This window comes from Carassius auratus, linkage group LG28B (assembly GCF_003368295.1).
Source record: "Carassius auratus strain Wakin linkage group LG28B, ASM336829v1, whole genome shotgun sequence".
NCBI lineage: Eukaryota > Metazoa > Chordata > Actinopteri > Cypriniformes > Cyprinidae > Carassius > Carassius auratus.
In genome coordinates, this window is record NC_039293.1 from 9980825 (window position 1) to 10006245 (window position 25421).

At 39.6% G+C, this 25421-nt stretch overlaps 1 protein-coding gene across 4 annotated transcripts in view; it reads right to left on the reverse strand.

Annotated features, from left to right (window-relative positions):
- The window catches only part of LOC113067371 (zinc finger protein 239-like), a 42147-nt gene that overhangs the window by 8640 nt on the left and 8086 nt on the right, over positions 1-25421 (reverse strand). For 2 of the 4 annotated variants that reach the window (XM_026239745.1, XM_026239744.1), the window contains 2 exons: positions 22084-22258; positions 20820-21977 (listed from right to left, as the gene is read on the reverse strand). In XM_026239745.1, the coding sequence (XP_026095530.1) occupies positions 21521-21977; positions 22084-22258 (632 nt within the window). In that variant the 3' untranslated portion in view covers positions 20820-21520. Of the gene's footprint in view, positions 1-16612; positions 16775-17835; positions 17938-20819; positions 21978-22083; positions 22259-25421 lie in introns of those variants that run through there. The other 2 variants (XM_026239742.1, XM_026239743.1) reach the window with 2 other exon arrangements.

Below are 25421 nucleotides of genomic sequence, written 5' to 3' on the forward strand. Positions count from 1 at the left end.
TAGAAGAATGGCATCTACGCTAATATTTGTCTGTTTCTCTCTTGTTCCGAGGTCACCGTGGCCACCAGATCCAGTCTGTATCCAGATCAGAGGGCCACTGCAGTCACCCGGATCCAGTACGTATCCAGACCAGATGGTGGATCAGCACCTAGAAAGGACCTCTACTGCCCAGAAAGACAGCGGAGACCAGGACAACTAGAGCCCAGATACAGATCCCCTGTAAAGACCTTGTCTCAGAGGACCACCAGGACAAGACCACAGGAAACAGATGATTCTTCTGCACAATCTGACTTTGCTGCAGCCTGGAATTGAACTACTGGTTTCGTCTGGTCAGAGGAGAACTGGCCCCCAACTGAGCCTGGTTTCTCCCAAGGTTTTTTTCTCCATTCTGTCACCGATGGAGTTTCGGTTCCTTGCCGCTGTCGCCTCTGGCTTGCTTAGTTGGGGTCACTTCATCTACAGCGATATCATTGACTTGATTGCAAATAAAAACAGACACTATTTAAACTGAACAGAGATGACATAACTGAATTAAATGATGAACTGCCTTTAACTATCATTTTGCATTATTGAGACACTGTTTTCCAAATGAATGTTGTTCAGTGCTTTGACGCAATGTATTTTGTTTAAAGCATTATATAAATAAAGGTGATTGATTGATTGAATCTCTCTCCTCTCCACCTGAAGCTGGTGTATGTCCAAGTGGATACTGCACACTGGTGATGGTTGAAAAGAGATCCTGATATGGTTGTAAAGTTCTTTGGGTGAACAGCAATACACAAAGTGCTATATAAATGCCTCATTCAACACTGCATTCACATAAATGCTTATTCACATGTTCTATGTATTCCTGTTGTCTTTAACAACTACAGGTAAATATCTAATACACAAGAGCACGTGTGTAAATAGACCACCCAAAACAATCTTTTCATGTCATCACACAGCTGCTAAAGTTGCTTTGACAATCTGTATTGTAAAAAGTGCTACAATGGTTGCGTTAAAAATATATAAATAATATATATTATATAAATATTCCACATTTCTGACACAGGACCTAGTACACAGACTCCTTGTTTTTGGGCAGGACAGCAGAGAAGTGAGGGAAACTAGATTGGACTGCGAGTCAGGATTCGAACCCGGGTCACCAGAGGGACAGCAGCACTATATGTCAATGTGATAATCACTAGTCCAGTGGTCTCCAAACTCAGAACCGGAGGGCCACTGTCCTGCAGAGTTTAGTTCCAAGCAGCCCCAAAACTCCTGGCTAGTTAGACCTTGATTAGCTGGTCAGGGGTGTTTAACTGGTTTTGGAGCTAAACTCTGAAGGACAGTGGCACTCCAGGACTGAGTTTGGAGAACCCTGCCCTAGGCTATCAATGCAGACAAGGGTCCCTGTTAACTTTCCACACATCAAAATGACTGTGATGCATGTGGATACTCCGTTCATGTGTAAGTGAAAGTCATGACATTTGCCAAGTACGGTAGCCCATACTCTGAATTAGTGCTCTGCATTTAACCCATCCAAGTGCACACTCACAGCAGTGAGAAATGAACATACCTTGAACACATTTGGAGCAGTGGGCAGCTATATATCCAGCAATTGGGGGTTCAGTGCCTTGCTCAAGGGCACTTCAGTCATGGGTATTGAGGTTGGAAGAGAACACTGTTCATTCACTAACCCACCTACAATTCCTGCCAGCACTAAGACTCGAACCAGCGACCTTCAGGTAACAAGTTCAGCTCTCTACCCATTAGGCCACAGCTGCCCTGGTACCTGGTCAATTAATGTGTTTTCTCTGATCACACAGATATCTAATTGTAAAAACAGGACCAGGGCATATGCTCTCAGAAAGAAAATTCCTGTCATATGCAAATAAACTGACAGTCAACACTTATAAGCTACTACTAAATATTGTAGAAACTTAATTTTCTGTAAAGTTGCTTTGCAATGATTTGAATCATAAAAAGCGATATAAAAATAAACTTTAATTGAATTGAAAAGAGAGAGCATTTTTCCACATTACAAATTAAACCATACAAAATGCATCTGGTTTTTGAAGTCACATATGTAACCTTTTTCTCCTCAAAAAATGCCTAAAAAAACATGCCAGAATATATTTTATAACAGCTTGCAGTAACCAGATGTGATGGCACTACTGCAACACACATCACCACAGACCTGGGCGTCACAATGTCGTCGACGTGCAAACTGAACAAATATTTAAAATATATGCTATATGGGTTGTGGCACAGAGATTAACTAGGAAATGTAAAAACGGCACATCATGACTTTTTTTCACACTTTTTACGTGAACAAGTGAAAGTTATGAGGTTTTTATCAAGGTCTTTGAGGGACTGGCTAAAAACCTAATCTGCTCCTCCATACCGGATACTTTGGACCCTCTTCAGTTTGCCTATCGCCCAAACAGATCCACTGATGATGCCATCTCTCACATCCTGCACTCTTCTCTCACACACATTGACAGCAATAACAGGAACTATGTAAGGCTGCTATTTATTGACTATAGCTCAGCTTTTAATACTATAGTCCCCATAATGCTAGCTTCTAAAATCATAGACCTTGGCCTGAATTCTTCACTCTACAACTGGATTTTTGATTTCCTCACCGGCAGACCTCAAGTGGTGAAACTAGGCCAGTACACCTCCAGCTCCATCACCCTGAACATAGGAGCCCCACAGGGCTGTGTCCTGAGTCCCCTGCTCTACTCTCTCTACACACATGACTGCGTGTCCTCGCACAGCTCCACATCCATTATCCATTAAATTTGCTGATGATACTGTGGTTCTGGGCCTCATTCACAACAATAATGAGACCACATACTTGGATGAAGTAGAGAAATTAACATCATGGTGCCAGGACAACTGTCTCTCTCTGAATGTGAGTAAAACTAAAGAGTTGATTGTGGACTTCAGGAAGAGACAGGATCAGCCCTACACTCCTCTTATGATCAGCGGGACTCCTGTGGAGAAGGTGAGCAGCTTCAAGTACCTTGGTGTAAACATCTCGGAGGACCTCACTTGGACTACTCACATTCAAACACAGGTTAATAAAGCCAGGCAAAGACTGTACCATCTGCGACAGCTGAGGAAATTCAGGGTCTCACCACCAATCCTGAAAACGTTCTATTCTGGGGCTATAGAAAGCGTATTGACTCAGTGTATCTCAGTGTGGTATGGGAACAGCTCCAGTCAAGACTGCAAAGCCCTGCAGAGAGTTGTGCGCTTAGCTGAGCGCATCTCCGGGTCTGCTCTCCCCTCTCTGCAGGACATCTACCTCAAACTCTGCAGAAGTAGAGCTGTTAAAATCATCAAAGACTCCACCCACCCCAGTAATCATATTTTCACTTTGCTGCCATCTGGTAAGTGCTACCGTAGCCTGATGGCAAAAACCGAGAGACTCAGGAGGAGTTTCTTCCCCCAGGCCATCAGAGTCCTAAACTCAAAACCAGCTTCTTAACATCCTCATGCCTCCACTTAATGTTCACTTTATCTTTTTCACTTTATTCACTACCTCACATAGACACACTGACAGTGTCACCCTGTTTGCACATTTGCTTCTTGTACATTCCTGTGTATCTTAATATTTAAGACTACAGTTTACATTCATGCACATTATTTTGCGTTCTATATTTAATTCTACAGTATACATCTTTTTTATATTTTATTCTTATATTTTTATTATTTACTTTTATTTAATTCTTACATAGCTATATTTATGTATATTTTCATCTGTGTTGTTTTCTTTAATAATTGCACTGTCCATGGAGCGGACCTGACTCACATTTCACTGCTGGTTATATATGCTATATATAATTTTGTATGTGACAAATAAAAATCTTGTGGCCTGTAACATGAAGCCGGTTTCCATTTTTACACAGGTAAGTTTCACATTTAGCTTGAGCAAACTCTTACTTTTCAGACTTAAGAAGATGGGCTGGGGTTTTGAACAGGTTTAGTCACCATGGTAAGTTATGATACAAGGCTACCCTGCTCCGGAGCAGGTTTTATCCTGGGTTAGAGATATATATACCCTGGAGAATATATTTTGTGCCTCTTTTCGTATGGCACCACAATGCGTCATTCACTTGCAGAATGCAAGCTTCTGTGCGGTGCATACGTTTGAACTAGTGAGTTTATGTATATTATTGCAACTCCAGTGGTCATCTTGTAGGCAAACATCAACACCTTGAATTTGATGTGAGTGGCTTTTAGCATCCAGTGCAAATCTGATGAAGAGAAGTGTAACGTGAGCTTTCTTGATAGTACGTGCATGAAGGCCCGCCAAGAGGCCTAGTCTGTCTGGAGAGAGACAATAGTCTAGTCTGGAGAGAGCTTGGACAAGAAGTTTTGCAGCTTGCTCTGACAGGAAGGGTCTAATCTTTCTAATATTGTAAAAGGCAAATCTACAGGACCAGGTCGTTGTAGCAATGTGGTCTGTGAAGCTTAACTGATCACCAATCAAAACACTTAGGTTTCTGGCTGTCCTGAAAGGAGTTCTGGTTGATCGAACCAGCATTATAGAGCAGCTGTGATGAAATTATTGATTCACACCATGAACACACACCCGGAGCAGTGGGCAGCCATTTATGCTGCTGCACCCGGGGAGCAGTTGGGGGTTCAGTGCCTTGCTCAAGGTCCGAGACTCGAACCCTCAACCCTAGGGTTAGGAGTAAAACTCTTACCACTAGGCCACGACTTCCCTTTAATCTGAACTCTTCCTTGCTGGTTAACTGTGTCAAAAGCAGAAGAAAGATCCAGCAAGAGGAGTACTGAGGATTTGGAAGCTGCTCTTGCCAGTCTCAGGGCTTCGGTAAACGAGAGCAGGGCAGTCTCAGTTGACTGGCCACTTTTGAAGCCAGATTGGTTGCTATCCAGGAGGTTGTTCTGTGCAAGAAACATGGAGAGTTGAACACAACTGGCTCAAGTGTCTTTGCAATGAATGGAAGGGATATGGGTCTGTAGTTTTCGATTTAGAAAGTACTTGATTTAGAAAGAGGTTTTTAAGCAGTGGGCTTGCCCTAGTTTACTTAAATGCTGTGGGAAATGTACCCGTGTGAATAGAGGTGTTGATAATGTAAGTAAGTGAAGGTATGACTGAAGAAGAAATGGTCTGAAGGAGGTGAGTGATTATGTTGTGGTAGTATGTTGTTTTTAGCAGTGGAGACATTTGCAGAGAAGAGTGGAGTGACTGATACACACTAAGGTTGGTAGAGTGTTTGGATTTGCACTATTTCCACTCTGCAGCCCTGAGTTTAGATGTCTTCACGGAGAACATCAGACAGCCAAGGGGCAGAGGGGGTTGTGCCTGCTGGTCTGGATGAAAGTGGGCAAAAGTTGTCTAAGCAAGATGTTAGAGTGGAGCAGCACTGTTTGTGTTCAGTGCTACAAACTGAGAAAGGGAAGGAACTGAAGATGAAACCATAGAGGATAGGCGAGAGGGAGAAAATTGAGCGTAGGTTACGCCGAAAGGTGACCTGTGTCCGGAGTTAGTGTGACGTAAGAATTGTTGAGGAAGGGGCCTGAGGTGTGCAGTGGAGTAGCTAAAGTGTTGTCAGGTGAGATAGGGAGACCAGCACCTCCAGCACAGTCCCCCCCTTCCCAATCGTGCGAGGGCTGTGGCAAAAAATTTGCTTTGTAAACAGCAGACTGGCAGTTCCAGAGACCAATTGGAATAGAGAGCTGGGTTTTCTGTCTTTTTTGCTTGTTTTCGGTTTTATCTGCTGTGCACAAATGCAGTGCACTACTAATGTACAACAGACAGGAATTGCTGTACATCGCCAATTCAGCCAACCATCTTGAATTTAATGTTTTTATACCTCCGGAGCTACAACACATTAGTCGCTCCCAAAGTCAATGCCACCACCCCCAGGAAGGCCCCGCAGCACCAAGCTAGAGCAAGGTAGCTGACCCGAGGAGAGCACTCCGGAGATGGCAACGCAAGCGAGGCAAGAGGGGAGGGCTTCATGCTAAGCTAAAAGTTTGCACTAGCCGACCACCGCTACCCAGCCTGTTGTTAGCTAATGTGCAATCTCTGGAAAACAAACTGGACGAGCTCACAGCAAAGCTTACATCACAAGTGGGAAATAAGAAAATGTGCTCTGATTTTCACCGAGACCTGGCTCTCAGAGAAAGTCCCGGAATCTTCTGTTCTACTACAAACTTACTCCCAATAGTGTGAATTCCCATGTGTCTTTTAAGGGTTTAGTTTTGAGTAAAAATTCTCCACAATGTTTGCAGGATATACCTCTAGTTCCTGTCTTCTGAGCTCTCATTTTGAGGTGAACTCCCTTGTATTTGTTTCTATACACCTTAGACCTGAAGGTGCTGAAAGAGGAGGGTCAAGAAATGAATGAAAATTAAGAAAAGTACCTGGTTGAAGAAAATTAAGATTTCAAAACAAGAAAAATATTTTAGCTGCTCGCAGAACAGACGAACACAATGATAGTTGTTAAAAAAAATACCCTGCACCTTCAAGCTTTATAATTGTAGTGAATGGAAGAAAAATACTAACCCTGGTGCCATGTTGAACTACATCTCAACTGCGTCACACCAATAGGCTGTTTCCGTTTGGCGAGATATTCTCCAAAATGGCACCAGGGTGAGACTATGTCAGTCTTTGTACTTCCGCTCAATTTAATTTTCACTTCTGTACTCACTAGGTTTCTGGACTTGGGAACATTTCAGTTGTGTTGCCTCCTATGCAGGGTCAGAGAGCTCCAGATTAAATCTAAAATATTCAGATTCCATTGTCACTAAAATTGTTTTGGAAATAATTTGTGTTCCTAAGATGAACAAAGGTCTTGCGGGTTTGAAATTACATGAGGTTGAGTAATTAACCCTCTGGAGTCGATTAACGCGTATACGCGTTTTGCGGCTTAATCTCCTGATACGTAAGTCAAATGTTAATATTCCTCAAAATCTCACCCCCTGTTCAGTGACACTATAAAACTAGAAACAAACAGGATATATTTTAAAATATTCTGATTGTGTTCATCTGAAAGAAGAAATTCATATACACATAGGACCGCATATACACATTTACTCATCTTAATTTACTTGAGGATGAGTAAATTAAGGCGATATTTTTCATTTTGGGGTAAACTATCCCCAAAACTAACTATAAATTTAATTTAATTTTAAACTATCCCTTTAGCCTACACTTCAGGTCAAAAGCCATAATTAGGAAAATCATATGACATCATTAAGAAACATCATTAATTCCTGTCGAGCTGTACTGTGAATAAGAATCAAATGAGTTCAGCTTTGAGAAAGACACAAACCTGTTTGTTCCTCAGTATCTTCATGTTTGATGCTGAACACTTCACTTTCTGGAGTATTGTTGTCTTCACTCTCCTCTTTAATAAACGACATCTTTATAATAGTGTGTCATGTGGATGCCGGATGGCATTAATCCAAGAGTCCTTAAAGTCTGTGCTGATCAGATTTGTAGGGTGTTACATTATATTTTTAATTTGAGTCTGCGCTTGGAGAAATTACCTGTTTTATGGAAGACATCATGCATAGTACCTGTACCCAAGTTAATAAATCCCAAGGAGTTCTCACATTATAGACCAATATCTTTAATGTCACAGTTAATGAAGGTGTTTGAGAGATTAGTACTACATTACTTAAAGTCAGTATTGTGTGGTGCTGTGGATAAACTTCAGTTTGCTTATAAAACTGGTGTTGGGGTTGACGATGCACTTATATACCTCTTGCATAAATCTTTAAGTCATTTAGAGACCCCGAACAGTACTGTCAGGATTACTTTCTTTGACTTCTCTAGTGCATTTAATACTATTCAGCCCTCACTATTGCAAAGTAAGATGGAGAATGCTGGAGTACATCATGGTATGGTAAATTGGATAATTGACTATCTTTCAAATAGACCACAGTATGTGAGGAGGTTTTAGCTCCATTTTTGTTCACTTTTTATACATCAGATTTTCAGTACAATTCTAAAATATTGTCACCTTCAGAAATTTTCTGACGACTCAGCAATTGTTGGCTGTATAACGGACCATGATGAGAGTAAATATAGGGAGCTACTAAAGAGTTTTGTGGACTGGTGTGAGAAAAATGGTCTTAGGCTAAATGCAAGTAAGACAAAGGAAGTTGTAGTTTATTTTAGTAGTTTTCCTCAGCAAGTGGTACCAGTAAAAATAAGAGAGTCAGAAGTTAAGATTGTAAAAACGTACAAGTATTTGGGTGTATATTTGAATAATAAGCTCAATTGGTCTGACAACACGATGCATGTTTATAAGAAAGGTCAAAGTCGTATTCATTTGTTAAGGCGACTGAGGTCCTTTGGTGTAAGTCATGTACTACTTAAGACCTTCTATGATTCTGTGGTCTCATCTGTGATATTGTACTCTGTCACAAGTTGGGGAGGGGGACTGCTAGAAAAGGAGAAAAATAAGTTAAATAAACTAATAAAGAAGGCATGTTCTGTCGTAGGGAGTGTGTTACCCACCTTTGAGGTGATAATGCAGGATAGAATGATTGGGAAACTCTATTCGATGATGAATCATGATTGTTATCCTTTAAATGAAATAGTTGGTGACTTTATGAGTACCCACATCTTAAGATTGATCCATCCACGCTGTCACAGGGAGCGTTATAGGAAGTCTTTTTTCACAACGGCAATTAGGTTGTATAATCAGTGTTATTTAAGATGACATGCATTTTAGGATTTATGTTTTTGTATATAATTACATTGCTTTTGCAACTTGATACTGGAGAACAAGTTTTTATGTTGTTTGTTAATGTTGTTTTAAAGTTGTTTTAATGTATTCATTGTATGGTTGTGCTGCTGTGACATCTAAATTTCCCTTTGGGGATTAATAAAGTTAAAGTTAGGTTGAAGTTAGGTGATGAGAAAGAACCGTTTTGAGTCCAAGGATCTTTGGTGAATGGAAAGTCAAGGCAGAATGTTTGGCACAAACTTAGGGTTTCCTTAGAAGTGTTCTAGCTCACATCCTCACAATCTAACCAAACCACAGACTGTCTGAGCTATTGTTGGGGCCCACAGAGGCATGCCCATACCAGCTCAGACTCTCCACACGGACAGAGAAGACTTGGCAGAAGAAAAATAATCTGGGCGGAACTGTGTGTGAGCCTTTTAAAGTCTGAGAAGATTTACGCCACTCAGGATGGGCTTGTCCTATGGGAAAGGTTGAAATTCCAAGTGGGAGGCTGGAAATACTGGAGAGTTTCTACGAACCTTTGTGTGAAAGCATGGTAATTTGCATATGTAACTGGATCAGAAGTTGATATTAGTGTTGTCACGATACCAAAATTATTGTTTCGATACCGATACCTACTCAAGAATTGCGATTTCGATACTTTTTCGATACTTTTCCTGAAAAGGGAAAATACACTCAAATATCATTGCTGTGCTTTATTTTAAAACCGGGACAACACTCTAAACATATAACACAGTAATAAATGAACATATGAACAGCAGATATATTAAACATTTGAACAAAATATGAAATATCAAAATATAAAAAATAAAATAGAGCAATGACATTCAAGGTAAAGACAGAATAAATTTAGCAGCATTATCTCAGTTATCATAAGAAACATAGGAGTAATAAATTTATCTTGATTCTGAACTTTGAATAAAAATATGAACAGCGATTATATTAAACAATGTTTCTGAAGTCAGAAGATTAAATGTCAAAAGATAAATAATATCAATTTAAGCAATGGCATTCAAAAAAAAAAAATTTAGCAGCAATATCTCAGATACTGTAACTTATTCTGTCAGTTGTGCAACATTTTCTTTCAGAGGAGAAAAGTCAGCCAGTGAGCTTTAGTGAGCCTCATCTTTAGTGAGCGTCATCTTCTTCTACCAGTCGTGGACCGATGGCCACAGTATCACTTGTGTTCGCACATGCAGCCTAGTGATGCGCAGGTCGGGTTTTTTTCCAAACCACGGGACCCACTTTTATGAAATTATTTGGCCCGCCCCAGCCCGCAAATAAAGTAATATTTCTTTACCCACCCCGACCCGTGCATCGGGGACATCACAGAAGATACGTTGCTACTAGACTCATCGTATTTCTCGTTCACTGAAGCTCCTCCCTCCACAGCAGCGCGAGCTCGACGCTATTAGCAGCACATGCACAGCTCGTGAACAGCTCTGTGAACCGTTTCATCCTGTCAAAGAGTTACTCAAGATGTGAAGGAGCATGTGATTTGTTGAATGTAGTGAACGAATCCGCCCTTCACTGAACGAGATCGAGAGATCTTCTCATCCGTGAACGAGTTGAATGAACTTATACATCTCGTTCGTGAATGAAATGAATGAGTGTACAGGGTCGGTGAGCCAAGCATGTAAATCTCGATCAGCAATCAGCAGACACAAAGCGCAGTTATAGGTGCTGTGCAGATACCCTCATATTTAGCATACAGAACATAACTCCACGTTTAATCCCAGATTAATGTGAATATTATATATGAACTGTCTGACCAAACAAATCGCTGTAGTGCTTTTTTGCTGCTTGCATGAGGAGAAAAAACAAACACAGGCGTCCATAGGGAGGCACTGGAAGCGTGCGTAGCACACACCAACATTAGGGATGCACCGAAATGAAAATTCTTGGCCGAAACCGAAAACCGAAAAAGAGAAAACCAAGGCCGAAAACCGAAACCGAAACACCGAAAGAAATTATGCCAATTATTAGTACCATTGCATTTATTGCTATGACCGTGTACTAACTTTACTAAAATTAAGACATTGCAATTGCATAAATTAATATTAAAGTTTCAAAGATAATTACAATTACATAACTTATTTAAAAAAAAAAACATAAAAATACACAATTAAAAATGATTTGCAAATATTTATTAAGCACATTGCAACAATGCACAGTATAAAATAAAATTCAAACTAAAAATGTATCCCACTTATGTGTATATTTAATAATAATGAACAGGCCTACTGGCCTGCAGAAAGGTTTTAAAATGAACAGTTCTCTCATAAAAACAAAGTGCATTTAGGTGAAGTGCATTTGAAATGTTTCTCTGTAGGACTAGAAAGTGCATTACTTCTCCAGTTGGCAAGACTGTTATCACTTCTGGGGATGGGGACTTCAGACAGATAACCATCTAGCTGTTGAGCAGTTGAGCTTGTCATCTGCCTGACATTTGAGAAATATTTGAGAGAGTGTATTTTAGAGATGTTCCGATACCCTTTTTCTCTTCCCGATACCGATTCCGATACCTGGGCTCAGGGTATCGGCCGATACCGAGTACTGATCCGATACCTGGGTGTGTATCTGTATATACAGCTGTATATACTACTAGCCCTGTGTAAATTGCTAGAATTCTTTTTATGGTGTGCTTCAGACAGATCCCTCAATAAAACATGAACAAATACATGGTGAACTACTGTATTTATTACAGTATTTTTATTATCTAACATGAATTTGACAGTATTATTTATTTTCATATGCAAAAAAGAACTTGCATATGCATATGCAGCCAAAAATCTAACACCGCAAACTAAAAAAGGTATTTAAGTTTTACAATATAACTGTATAAAAAAACTGCAACAAATAAGTCCAGGAATATAAAAAAAAGATCTATTAATCAGATAATCTCTTTACAACAAAACAAGTAAAAAACAAGCAACCATCTAGGCATAATTATTATTATTATAGAGACGTATTATTATTACTGTAGGCTACAACAGTAGCTTTATATATTGTCAATTTACTCATGTAAACCAAACATTTATTTTAATGGGCTGCCATGAAGATCTTTGAGTGTCTGTGTTTATGATATGACAGTATTCTCAAATGAAACGGTAAATTCTCATGAAGTGACGGTTTATGCGTTCGTGTCCTCATGACACACAGCAGAGACTACAAAACAGCGAGCTCTCGCGCATCTGTGCCAGTCACCCACAGAGATGTAGATTTTGCGGGAGTAATATTTAAATAGTATTTTGCAGTTTAATATTCACAGACACTAGTATATATTCGGCTACTGTCTGGAGCCCTGCGCTTTGACTTACACGGAAGCGACTGAACGCAGCTGCCGGTACTGAATATACTCGAGAGTCTGTAACTACCGGTACTACAGAGACATACTGCTAACCACTGATCTATAATATAGAAGCGGCTTCACTGTCTTTTGGCAGTTTAGAATGTGATGAGTGATCCAGTCATATATAGATAAGGGCTGCTAACGCGTTTTCATTTCTTCTTCGCTGCTCTAAACAGGGGTTGCTTGTGGCAACACAGCACAACTTCCTGTGTTTTCAATGCATTTTGAGCAGCGAAGAAGAACCGTGCAGCGGTTAGGCAAAGCTTGCGGTCATAACTAGGTCTTTTTTAAGAAAATGGTATCGGATCGGTATATGGGTTCATGTACTCGCCGATGCCGATGCCAGAATTTGTTGTGGTATCGGAGATATTTCCGATACTAGTATCGGAATCGGAACAACTCTAGTGTATTTAAATAGGGCCAGGGCATAAATAAACATTTTTATCAAATTAAAGCAGAAATCTAGCATAAATACGGCTACAATCTGATATTATGTATGTATGTTTGTGTGTGTGTGTGTGTGTGTGTGTGTGTGTGTGTGTGTGTATATATATAGTAGCCTAAGAACAAAATAGCCAACGTATTATTATTATTTGAGGCACTTTCTTGCAGAATTCCACTGAACATATCAGACAACGATGGTGCATGCCCCTCATCTGGTGCAGAGACGAGTCTTTTCTGCGCTCTGATCTGTCTCCTGCGCTTGGCGCTTCTCCGTCTCCACGCGGGTTCTCCGCATACAGCGCGGCCTGGATCATTTCTAGTGCGTGTTGCCTTATTTCCGCATCTAAGTAATGGTCTTTATAACGCGGATCAAGCACATTCGCGATGAAGTGCAGAGGATCCGAAAAGATCTCAGTGAGACGTGTGCTAAGAGACTCTATAAGACTGTACTTTTCTTTGTTTTTACTTCGTGATCCGTCTTAATTTATTTCTTAGGAGACGTTTTAGTGCTGCGAATAAAGGAATAAAAAGAGAAAGAATGTTCTGTTTTTAAGTGAATGTCGCGTGGAGCTCGTTGTCTGCCTTATGCAGGTGCACGTGCAGGTCGCGCTTTCTGTTTGCGTCATCACAACATTTCGGCCGTGTTGTTTCGGCGATAAAAGTCTATCGGCCGAAAATTTTCGGTGGCCGAAATTTCGGTGCATCCCTAGTTATAACCAACACATGCTCCTCTCAGTAAATGCTAATAAATAATCTATTAGTAGGAAGGGTCATAGGCATCAACATGTTTTAAACGAATGAAAAAAACAGCAATATAATATTCCTTTTGTGTACTTTATATAAACACCCCAAATAGAATCATAACAAATAAACAACATTCAAACCGTATTGCAAAAACACACTGCACACAAAGATATTATATATATATACATATATATATAAAAAAGTGTGACATAGTCCGGAAAATACGGTGTGTGTATATATAATATATAATATAATATATACATATACATATACATATATATATATATATATATATATATATATATATATATATATATATATACACACACATACACATATATACACACACACACCGTATTTTTTGGACTGTAAGTCGCACCGGAGTATAAGTCGCATCAGTCCAAAAATACGTCATGATGAGCAAAAAAACATATATAAGTCGCGGTGGACTATAAGTTGCATTTATTTAGAACCAAGAGAAAACATTACCGTCTCCAGCCGTGAGAGGGCGCTCTATGTGTTCAGTGTAGACTACAGGAGAACTGAGCAGCATAGAGCGCCCTCTGGCGGCTGGAGATGGTAATGTTTTCTCTTGGTTCATGTCAAATTAATTTTGATAAATAAGTTGCACCTGACTGTAAGTCGCAGGACCAGCCAAACTATGAAAAAAAGTGTGACATAGTCCGGAAAATACGGTGTGTGTATATATATATAGAGAGAGAGAGAGAGAGAGAGAGAGAGTTCTGTATATTGGTTAAGGTAAGATGCAAGTCTTGATTGTCTTCAAAGAATCAACGGATGTGAAGGTTTGATGGTAAACGAAACCCAATAATTGTAGATGACAGTCATCAAACATATTTACTTCCTGTCAAAGGGAGTCCACAGCAACAATCAAATCATGAACCTCGTAGAAGTATTCAATGTGGCATAATCCCAACCGGGACCACAGGTTGATACAAATCTTCTCAGCAGATACAAAAAGTCCTTCCACAAAACACAAAATGCCTCCTGCTATTTATCTGACAAAAGCATATTGTTGAGGTGGCAGTTAATCTGCACCTCCGGCATCCGTTAATTTTGGGGACGAATTGGCCAGCGTTTAAAGAATTATTGTGGGTTTTATGTACAGATGCCTCACTGGAGGGGAATGTGAGTATGCAGGTGGGAGAGACTGAACCACTGAGTACTGCCTCAGGGGAACGGAGCCAAATCTAGAGAATTATTCTCTCGGAGCACGATGATTTCCCTCTGGAGCAGGCTCAGGATGAGATGCTGAAACGTGTTTGAACGGGTCAGGACCATCGACGGTCAGCCTCTCCATCCTGGGCAGCCAAAAATCCATATTTTGCAATAATTAAAGATAGGTTGTATTGAGTGACCCAAGACGCTCAGACAAAAGAAGATACAACAAAGTTATTATTTCCTAGGAGCCGCTGGGAAATGCTTTTTCAGACGGCACATTCTAATCCAATGGCTGGTCATTTAGGACAAGGGACGACACTAAATCGCCTTATGACCCGAATTGTTTAGGCCGGCATTCACGAGAATGTGCACAGGTGTATCAGTTGGTAAACCCACAGGCCACCCCAAAAACGCCTTTGAACCCCCTCCCATTAATGCAAGTCCCCTTCGAGAGAGTTGGGATGGACCTCATCGGGCCATTGGAGCGATCAGCACGAGGACATCGTTTTGCATTAGTCACTGTGGATTATGCAACACGATATCCAGAAGCAGTGGGACTCTGCAAGAGTGTCTTTCACCCACAAACGGACGGGCTGGTCGAACGTTTTAATCGCACACTTAAGACAATGATTCGTAAATTCGTTCATGAAGATGGCAAAAATTGGGACGGATGGTTGTAACCCCTGTTGTTCTCAGTGCGAGAGGTCCCGCAAGCCTCCTCGGGGTTTCCCCTCTTCGAGTTGCTCTAGGGGGTGCTAGAGGTCATAATAGAGACTAGGGAGGAAGGACCTTCTCAATCTAAAAACGAAATTCAGTTTGTGATGGACCTGGGAACAAAACTCCACACTTTGGGGCACTTTGCTTGTTTTACTCCCAACGTTAACGCAAAGACCATTTGAGGTCACACGGCAAGTTGGAGAGCTCGATTATGAGGTAATACGCTCAGATAGGTGAGGAGCACGTCAAATGTATCACCTCAATCTCCTAAAAAAACTGAATAAGGGAGAATCAGATATGTTGGGAAAAGTAGTTCAGGAAGAACTGACGCATATCCAATGCCACTGGTTGATGAATTGCTTGACCGGCTCGGTACGGCTTGTTTTTTTTCCACATTGGACATAAAGGGTTATTGGCAGATCCCTTTGTCTCCATTATGCAGAGAAAAAACAGCTTTCACGACACCGTTTGGGTTACACCAATTTGTTACACTGCCTTTTGGGTTGTTCGGCGCGCCAGCTACGTTTCAGCGACTGATGGACAGGGTGTTGCGGACCCATGCTGCATATGCTGCTTATCTAGATGGTATCATTATATTTAGTAATGACAGGCAATTATATTTTTTGCCTAATTATTCGGACCTCACCAGCCCCTGGACTGATTTCACTAAAAAGGAAGCACCAGATACGGTTCAGTGGACGGAGCCGTGCCAGCAGGGTTTACCCAGGTGAAGGCTGCTCTATGTGGTGGGCCATTGCTTCACTCTCCTGATTTCTCTCTCCCTTTTCTGTTGCAGACGGACGCGTCAGACAGGGGGCTGGTGAACGCTAGCCATAGAAAGCTAGTGTTTTGTAGAGGATTTTGTTCTTTTTGTTTTGTTTGAGAGTAAAAGTGAGAGGGCCAAGTACTTTTTTTCCCATAAAAAATAAAACAAACAGATAAAATAGAATTAGAACAGAGAGAGCTAGACTTATTTTAACTTGATTGTTTCTTTATTTCTTTATACAGTACGTCCCTGAAACTTTCCATGAATGAGGTATATTGATCTACAAATTATGATTTTATAAACATCATAGGCACAAATTCCATGTTTGTTGTAGGAAGAAAGTTAAAATGTGTTTGTTCAACAACACTTTTGTCTAACATAATTTTTTTTTTTGCAACAAAAATACCCAGTTCACAGGAAGTGTCCTGAAGTATTATAATGATATTGGATTGCTGTATGAGGAATGACCCGAACCTAGAGTAACCCACCCCCCCCCATATAAAAGTGTAATATGAACTCTAAGTGGAGGAGATGGGGTGGATGCTGATAAAGCTTTAATGGATAGAGGTAAGTCAGCTGTATTTATACCCTAGTGTGCTCCACCTGTGCTAATTAGGCTAAGTATCTGACGCGCTCCTCCCAAACCTTGTTAATAAAATATCATAAAGAATAAACACCAACCTGTTAGTTCTTCAGTATCTTCAGTGTGTTTGATTCTGCAGGGTTCTGGATCTCCCATCTCCTCTCTTTCCTCTTTAATAAACTCAGTCTTTACAGATTTATTCCTGAAGCTTTGATGCTCGTCTTCACTTGTAAACTGATGGGAATATTCCAGCTGAATTTCTGTGGAAGCAGCAGATTTACCATAATCAACAAGAAATCAACAAGAAATCAAGAAGAAATCAAGTGTTGTCTCTTTGTGAATCATTATATCACTTTATTAAAAAAAGTGTTGAGAGAACTGAACTATTTTCTTTAAGTTAAATTATTAACTGAACGAATCTCTGACTCCTGGTCTTCATTCATCACATCTCGTCCTTGGGTTTTAACTATAATTCCCCTACAATTCAGATACACAGGAATCTACAAGAGGCAAATGTGCAAACAGGCTAGTGAATGATGAATATCTTACTGATAAATAATATATACCCTGAACACAACTGATCATAAATGAGGCTCAGTCATCGATTAACAAACGTGTGTGTTTATTTTAGCACTTCCTCAGTGAATACGCAGCCTGCTAAACTCAAATAAATAGAGATGTGACGAGATGATCTCTAAAATCACAGATTTTATAATGATTACACTAAAATTTAATAACGATATGGACTAGTATCTGTAAATATAAAGAAGCAAAAGGAGATTTAAGTATGAATTAGATACCACTTCTGATACGATAGCTTTGTCTATTTGCCGATTCCGATATCTTAGATATCTATCCGATATATTTATATTATTCTTAAACTAATAATAATAATAATAGGGCTGTGCAAAAAAATCGAATTCAATTTTCATTCCCATCTCATCTGTTAAGGCGCTCCTGTAATCAGAATCAGAAAGAGCTTTACCTTAATAATATATAATCATAGTTAGTAACATCTCCAGCTCGTGCGTTCAGATCAGGGTTGCCAGGTTTTCACAACAAAGCCTGCTGAAGTTACTTCCCAAAACTAGTCAAAAACTAGCCCAATCGCTTTCCAGGGGGTTCTCCGATAGATATTGCGTCCCGGGATTAAAATACACATTTTTTGGCATGTTCCCTTGGTAAAATTCACATCATAGGGGCTAAATATCACGTAATTGGGATCGCTTCAAACCGCGGACATGAAAAACAACCGAGGACTTGGCAACACTGGTTCTGGTGGACAGGAGGACATTCTTCAGAAATATCAAAAGACACAAACCTTTTTGTTCCTCAGTATCTTCATGTTTGATGTTGAACGCTTCTGCAATCCTGATGTCTTCACTCTCCTCTTTAATAAACGACATCTTTATGTCACGTGTATCTAAAGAGAGAAGAAAACGGAACTGGTTGTTGGATTGTGGAAAACAGTTCGCTTTCACTGAAACACTTATGTTTGAAATGTTTAACACACAAACCTTTCTTCAGTCGAATTACAAGCTGCAAGTCTGGTTTACAGCGCAGCCTTATGACGTCACACAGACGTTCCCAAATAAAAGTCCCGTTCACGCGCTCAAATCAAACACACACGAATAATAAAACACATAATCAGGGGTGTTCAGAGATTAATTCCTCCACTATATTTGTTTTAATAAACGTTGGCCAATGTTAAACTATTTACTTTTATTTGTTTATTTATTTGTAAAGAGCTTGATTAGAACAAAGGTTTGTCTTTTTACAGCCGGAAAAAGCACAGGCACACACATATATATGCAATCCTAAAAGTGTTTGAGTGCTTTCTGTGTCTCTTGGGGGTAAGCAGAGTGGGGCAGGAACTGTTCGAGACAACTGGGCTGACCATTGGTCAGTTTAATGGAATGAAGGAGGGTCTTTAGTAAGCTTCATCCGCTCATGTGGCGATTCGGTCGTTTATTACAGAGTAACTACAGAAATGACAACAGTAAACACCTCCTGGATCTTCATGAAGCAGGTGCCATGAGCACATACCGACACCTACCAGGTTTATTTGATCTTTTCTTCAAAAAATTCATATTTACAAGCACAATAGAAAACAATAAATAAAATCCTATGATGTAGACTACTGTTGTGGACAGCTGTTGCTTATTTTGATCAATATATTTTTTCCTATTCATGTCCCCTGGTGTGGGGATTGTTGAAATCATTTCCCCTGCTGATTTTGTACTTTTGCCCAATGAGAAAGAAATGATCAGTCTATAATTTTAATGCTATGTTTATTTGAACAGTGAGAGACAGATTAACAACAAAAAATCCAGAAAAACACATCCATTTCCATTTTTATGGTTGAAATAATGATTTGACCCCTTCACAAAACATGACTGTTCGTACTTGAAGGCAAAGCCCTTGTTGGCAGTCACAGAGCTCAGGTGGTTCTTGTAGTTGGACACCAGGTGATTAAGGTTTCCATGCTGATGTTTTGCAGCTCCCGTCACACTATAGGAGTAATGTCTGTTTTGGAGAAAACCACGTTTCTGTCACAGTCTTCCGTGGGTGTTGTGTTTGTTTGGTGTCATGTGCTCTCTCCTGTCTCTTTCGGTGCACGGCTGTGCATGAGCTCTCTTGATGATGAGAATAAGCTAATACCGACGGTGCGCGTGCGTCTGAAGTATACTTTAGCCTTCACGCGATCAGCAACTGGCTGTTTTCTGCCTTATTGCAACTCTCTGTTCTAGACTTGCACAATGCCATTTATGTGAACATATGAAGTCTATTAAACGCCCATTGACACAGGCCAGAGACGCTGAAGACATCTTTTTTCTTATTAGGAAACAAATCAATGAAAAAATATATTAATTCTACGGTTTTAAATATTCAGCATGTTGCTCAAAAACAAAATATATTGTGTCCAGTTGTTAGCCAACTAAAAACATAACAAATCTGTTTGATTGATCAATCCATCTGAGTGATTTTTCTCTTTGTGTTTGGTGTTTATTAACATTTAAGGAATAATTCACCCAAAAATTAAAATAGGTTATTGTTTTGTTTTTTATATTGTCATGTAACCCCAAAAACTAGTTTTAAACCTGAATGAGTCTTCTTCTTCTGCTAAACAAACACTATTTTCAGTTTCTGGTTCACAGTGACTTCCGGAGTATTACTATCAATGCTAACGTGGACCAGCAACATTACTACCTTTTTAATACCTTCAAAATAGTTTTTTAACACCAGCGCGACTTCAACTGCAGTGGCGTAAATTAAATATCTTTCCAAATGGAGTAACATATTGCATCACGATGTGACGAGGTCATGATAACTTCACATCAACACTGGACTCAAACACTGTCACAGAGACCAGAAGAGAGATAAAGACAGAAGAGGAACATCTTCTTCATACATCATCAGTCAAATGGTTTTACAGAGGGAATTCGTCTCTTTTTGTCACTCCATAATTCAGAAAAATCAGGAAAACAATACATTTTCACAATTTTGGGGGGAATAAAATGTTGTATTTAATCAAGAAAATTATATATGGACAAATCCCTCTGTAAAAACCTTGGGAACATGGGAATAAAGATGTAAACTTTGGTGTGTGCGTGCTACTGATTTATGGCTCAGTGTTGGAGAAAAAAAAACTCATTTTGAGAAAACGGCCTTTACAAATATGTATTGTAATTGAAATCTATTGACACAAATAGATAAAGTGCTATAAAACAAATACTTAAGTGTCTTGTGGATGTTTTCTTTGCATTAGTCTGAATAAACACTTTATGAAAAGCCAAAAAGCCCCAAATCTAACCCTTGTCAGGTGCATGCCTGCGTAAGCGTTACAGGACGTCCATGACACGAAGCCCACTATTAGGAGGATCCATGTCTGATAGATTTCAATATTCACTTGTTGTGTCTGACGTCCTGACGTCCTCTACAGTATGAGATCAATTCCCTGTTCTGTAAAAGATAAAACCCCATAACGTTTCCCTGAGATGTTGATTTAATGAAACTCAATTTGAAAAGTGGTTCCAATTAATTCTGATTACAATATATGATCATATTTCCATAAATATGAACATGAGACATTTCAAAAGTGCAACATTTGATCACTAAAACAAATAAGACTTAAACCTCAATACATTTGGTGTGTCTGAAAAGCCCTGAATGTGCTTGTGACATGTATGAGGTTTAGAGAAATTAAATAAAATATAATTTCCACTACAGCGGACCCTATTGAAAATGATAACGGTTGTTGAACGAAGAAAAGCCCTTCTTCTGTTAAGGAACAGAAAGACAGAGAACAAGAAGACTTTTTTATTAAACAATTGAACATTATAAACATTTAAATAAGAAAACTCTGTTCTTTACACTAAAAGAGATGCATTATTGCACATAACGTTAAGCTTCATAACTGAAGTATTTACATGTGTACGAATGACAGAAAGCTCAGACACTCAGATCGCCTGAGACAGAGAGCAGAAACAGTGTATTAACACACACACACACACACACACCTCATCCCACTCCAGTCGTAGAGCATGAACGGTGTTAGATATGGAGGCACGTCGTATAGTGATGATATGCAGATGAGGCTATGCGTAATCAAACTCAACGGTCAGTTCCCGTCTCCTCTCGGGGATGTTTGTCTGGGTCGGAGGTATTTAAAGGACTGCAGACAGAGGATCAGGGGGATTCTGTAGCCAGATTGAGTACATGGGTAACTGAGGGGGACTACTGAAGACACTGGAGAGTTAGGGAGCGTGGGGCGCACGTGGAGTCAGATTAGATAATTAAATGGAGTCGGATCAAATCTTAAAACGGAGTAGCTAAGATTCGAACTGGGTTTGAGTTTGACCTAAAGTGAATAACTGTACGCGCTGAGGGCCATTATTCCCAAACTGAGGTAGCTGTGGGGGTCAGGGTCAGACAGAAGTGTCCTGCGGGGTCATGTTGGGACTGGGCTTGACATGCAGCGGAGGGGGAACAGAGGAAGCCTCCTCTCACAGGCCTGGGGTGTTCATCTGTGCCAGCTGTCTGTCCTCCAGTTCAGAGAGCAATGTCAAAAACTGAGCTTGGGCCTGGGCCTGGGCCTCACGGGACAGTCTGGTTAGTCTAGGCACCAAACTCAGAGCGAAAGAGTACATCTCCTGGTGCGCAGCGGGGACGGGGACGGTGTCCAGGAGCTGCTCATCCTCACTCACTGCTGGTCTGCTGCTGTCAGGGGCAGGTCTGGTTTGAGTGGGGGTGTGGGCCGGGGAGAGGGGTGTGGACGGGGTCTGGGCGCTACACCCCTCTGATGCTGGAGGGGTAGCGGTGCGCTCCACAGGACGGGCCGGGGAGAGGGGTGTGGACGGGGTTTGGGCTGGAGGGGTAGCGGTGCGCTCCTCTACTGAGCTCAGATCAGTGGAGTCCTGGGTGTCTTCCAGAGGTTCTCCTGGACCCAGTTCACATCTTGAGCTGAAACAGAGTAACAGTGGTCCTTGTGATAATTCAGTAACACCTATCTTTAGAAGTTATTAAGTACCTCTAGAACCAAAACCAGGAGATTCAAGTAGATACTGACCTTCTTGGACTCAAATGAGGCAGTAGAAATGACATTTCAACCTCGTATTTCCATTCCTGGACTGTCCCACTGTTAGAGACACTGGGAGGAAGCTTTTGGTTGTGTTTCACAAGAGCATCTCTCTGCTCCTTCCAGCTTCTTCTGCTATCATCATCATCATCATCATCATCATCATCTATGGGGAGAAAATATCCTCTCATCAATACTACTAACACTATCAACACAGTTCGGGGTGATTTCGGTGTGCTTCCTCCACCAGCTGATGTTCTGCGTGGCACCTCCATTAACCACAAATATCCTTCAACTAACACCCTTTTTCTGCTCAGAAGACAATGTAATCGTGACTAAATTAACAACTGGACGCTAATATATATATATAAAAGGATTTGTAGGTCAATTAGGTATTTAGTTATGTATTGAAGGGGTTTATAAAAGGCAAGGGCAAGCAGGAGACAGCAGTGAAGTGTGTGCTGGAGACAAACATTAGCTGGTTATAGACTTTATACTCCCTGCACCCTCAAACTTCGATTGGACCACATGTAGGATCGTACAGTGGTCGGTATTTCTCCACCTCTTTAATTAACCTGCCATCATCTGTGGTTACACACTCAAAAGTGTCAAGACACATGATTTGGATCACCCTTGTTCACATATGGGGAGAGAGTTGTGGAAGGCTGTAGATAAAAAGACACCGTCAACAGTATTGACGGCAAAATAGATTATGTTTGACAGGTCCAATTTTTGAAATAGATAATTATTTATTAAATTACATTTATATCTGAATTTTTGTCAACCTATAGACTTTCAAACATCAAAATGTCATTAATATGTATTTATGTACAAAATGACTTATAAACATTTTCCTATGCTATTTTGCCTGGAAACACTTTCCAACACTCCTGCGTGTCGCGTGAGAAATAGGCGTCGGTTATATTTCTAGCATGCATGCGTTTTCTGCGTCTCATTGGGAGCCGAATTAAAAAACAGACGCTTACGCCACGCATCCAGTGTGTCACCGGCCTTAGCTATAATGTCACTTTTATACGCTAAGAGCTGAAGGGGTTAAGAAACGGTTGACTGTACATCATTAGAAAGGACATTTTACCCTATAATAATCGTATACCCAACCAGAACATGACCGACCTTCAACGTTGAAATACAGTTGAAGTAAAGTCAGATGTGGTTTCAACGTTGAAAATATTATTAACCCTCTGGAGTCTAAGGGTATTTTTGGGGCCTGGAGAAGTTTTGTCATGCCCTGATATTTGTGCTTTTTTCAGTTTCTTATAAATATCTAAATGGGTAAAGTCTAATCTCACTGTAATCAGCACAAACTGGGCTATAATCATATGTGAAATGCATGTATGTACATGATTGTATTTCTGGGAAAAAAAATTTCTAAGACAATTTTTGTTGGTAAAAGTCATATGTGAGTAGGCGTCAGCTATCATGAATATCATTGTGATTTACACCTGAGAAGACAAAGGCCTGCATAATGACCTGCATAATGAGCCGCATAATGAGCCGCATAATGAGCCTCTCATTCATCTGTGTCACTGAGAGGGAAGAGTTACAAGAAAGAATGTGAGAACAAAATAAATCTATATAATTTTATGTTTGTAGTTTATTGAGAATATATTTAATTATCCCACAACATAATTTAATGTTCACTTGGTGGAGCAGTTAAACAGTTTATTTGGGACAATCAAAGCTGACTTTCAAACAAGCTGAAACAAAGCTGACTGAATTCTTTGCATCATTACTCCAGTCACACAATCCTTCAGAAATCATTTTAATATTCTGATTTTCTACAAAAACATTTATTGTTGTTATTATTATTATTATCATTATTAATGTTGAAAGAGAAAAGAGGTTTTTTAGGGTGGATAAATTGAAAGAAAAGCATTGTTTTTACATTTGTTACAGTTATCTATTTGTTACATTTATATTATTTACATCAAGCTTTTGAATGGTATAGTATTGTATATTGTTATTGAAACTTCATAATATTTCACTTGATTATACATTTAGTCAGGAAGTATAGTTTGGAAAAAGTCTAACTAGTAAAATGTTTACACGTTATGTGAAAACTAGAACATATAAATAAATAAAGTGCGGGGGCGTGGTCACATTAGAAGATAATGAAGGGAGACGTTAAAAACGGACATCGCGTTGTTTTCATATGGATTACTTTATCACAGAATATTTGTTTTCTGCGGCACTTGTTTAGTTTTAAAGTAGACATGTCAAGCTTTCTATAGATATCTCTCTCATGTCTCTTCGTTGAGTATTCACGGAGTTACAGTTCATTTTAATGACGTGTTTGTAAATGAAGATCAGAGCAGACAGCACACCTTGTGTGTTATCTCTATTTTATAAGTGCACAAAGTTTTGTTGTTATTATGTCTGTATCCAAAAAAAAGATTCGATTGATGTATTGCTCTTATCTGTATGATTAAAACTGAAAGTGTAACTTAAGTTCTATTAGGGGTTATCAGGAGAAAATTACTCATAACGCGTATACGCATTAATCGACTCGATTAATACTGAAATATTATTATTTTAATAGCATTTAACAATATTTGAATCATGACACCTATTATAAAATCTAAAGGTATATGTTAAATATTATCATCATTAACAATAAAACTAAATACATTTCGCTGCTTTATCACACTGAAACGATTCCCATTTGTAGTTTTGTTTTATTACTTCGATCATGATTGGTTAATCTGGCTGTCATTCAGGAAACTGGACAATGAATCATTTCGCGCCTTTTTAAAATATGACCGTTTATTGTCGTCTTTCTGTGAGTGAATCCAGAATTATTTCATATTTGCCTGTTCATTTTTTTTATTTTGAGCGAATTTGAGTCGTGACATGTCAAAGGAGAACAAAAGCTGTGAACACAAGAAGGGTCAGATGTGTTCTGCGAGGTCCTGCAAACACTGGCAAAATGAGGTAAGAAAATCGCTATCTTTATTATCTTTTGAAAATAGTAAAGTATAACCAGAGTTTACAAATGGGTAGTTTAAAGAACATGTAACCTGCAGAAGATAAATAAATACCCGTGTGTGTATTTTGCATTGCTTTATCACAGATGAATAAATGAAAATGAATTAAAAAATAAATTACGCTTGTTTAAAGCGGTGGTTCTCAAAGTGTCAGGCTCAAAATTAATGTTAATACATTTTAATTTAATCTTTGAGTAAAGGTTTTTATTAGAATAAAACTGCCTCATTTTTTAACTGTAGAGCTGTAGCTGAATAGTTTGGCCTACTACGCTGCTGAAATGTAATGTTGGTCATTATGGTGGAACTTAATATTTAATAACAAAT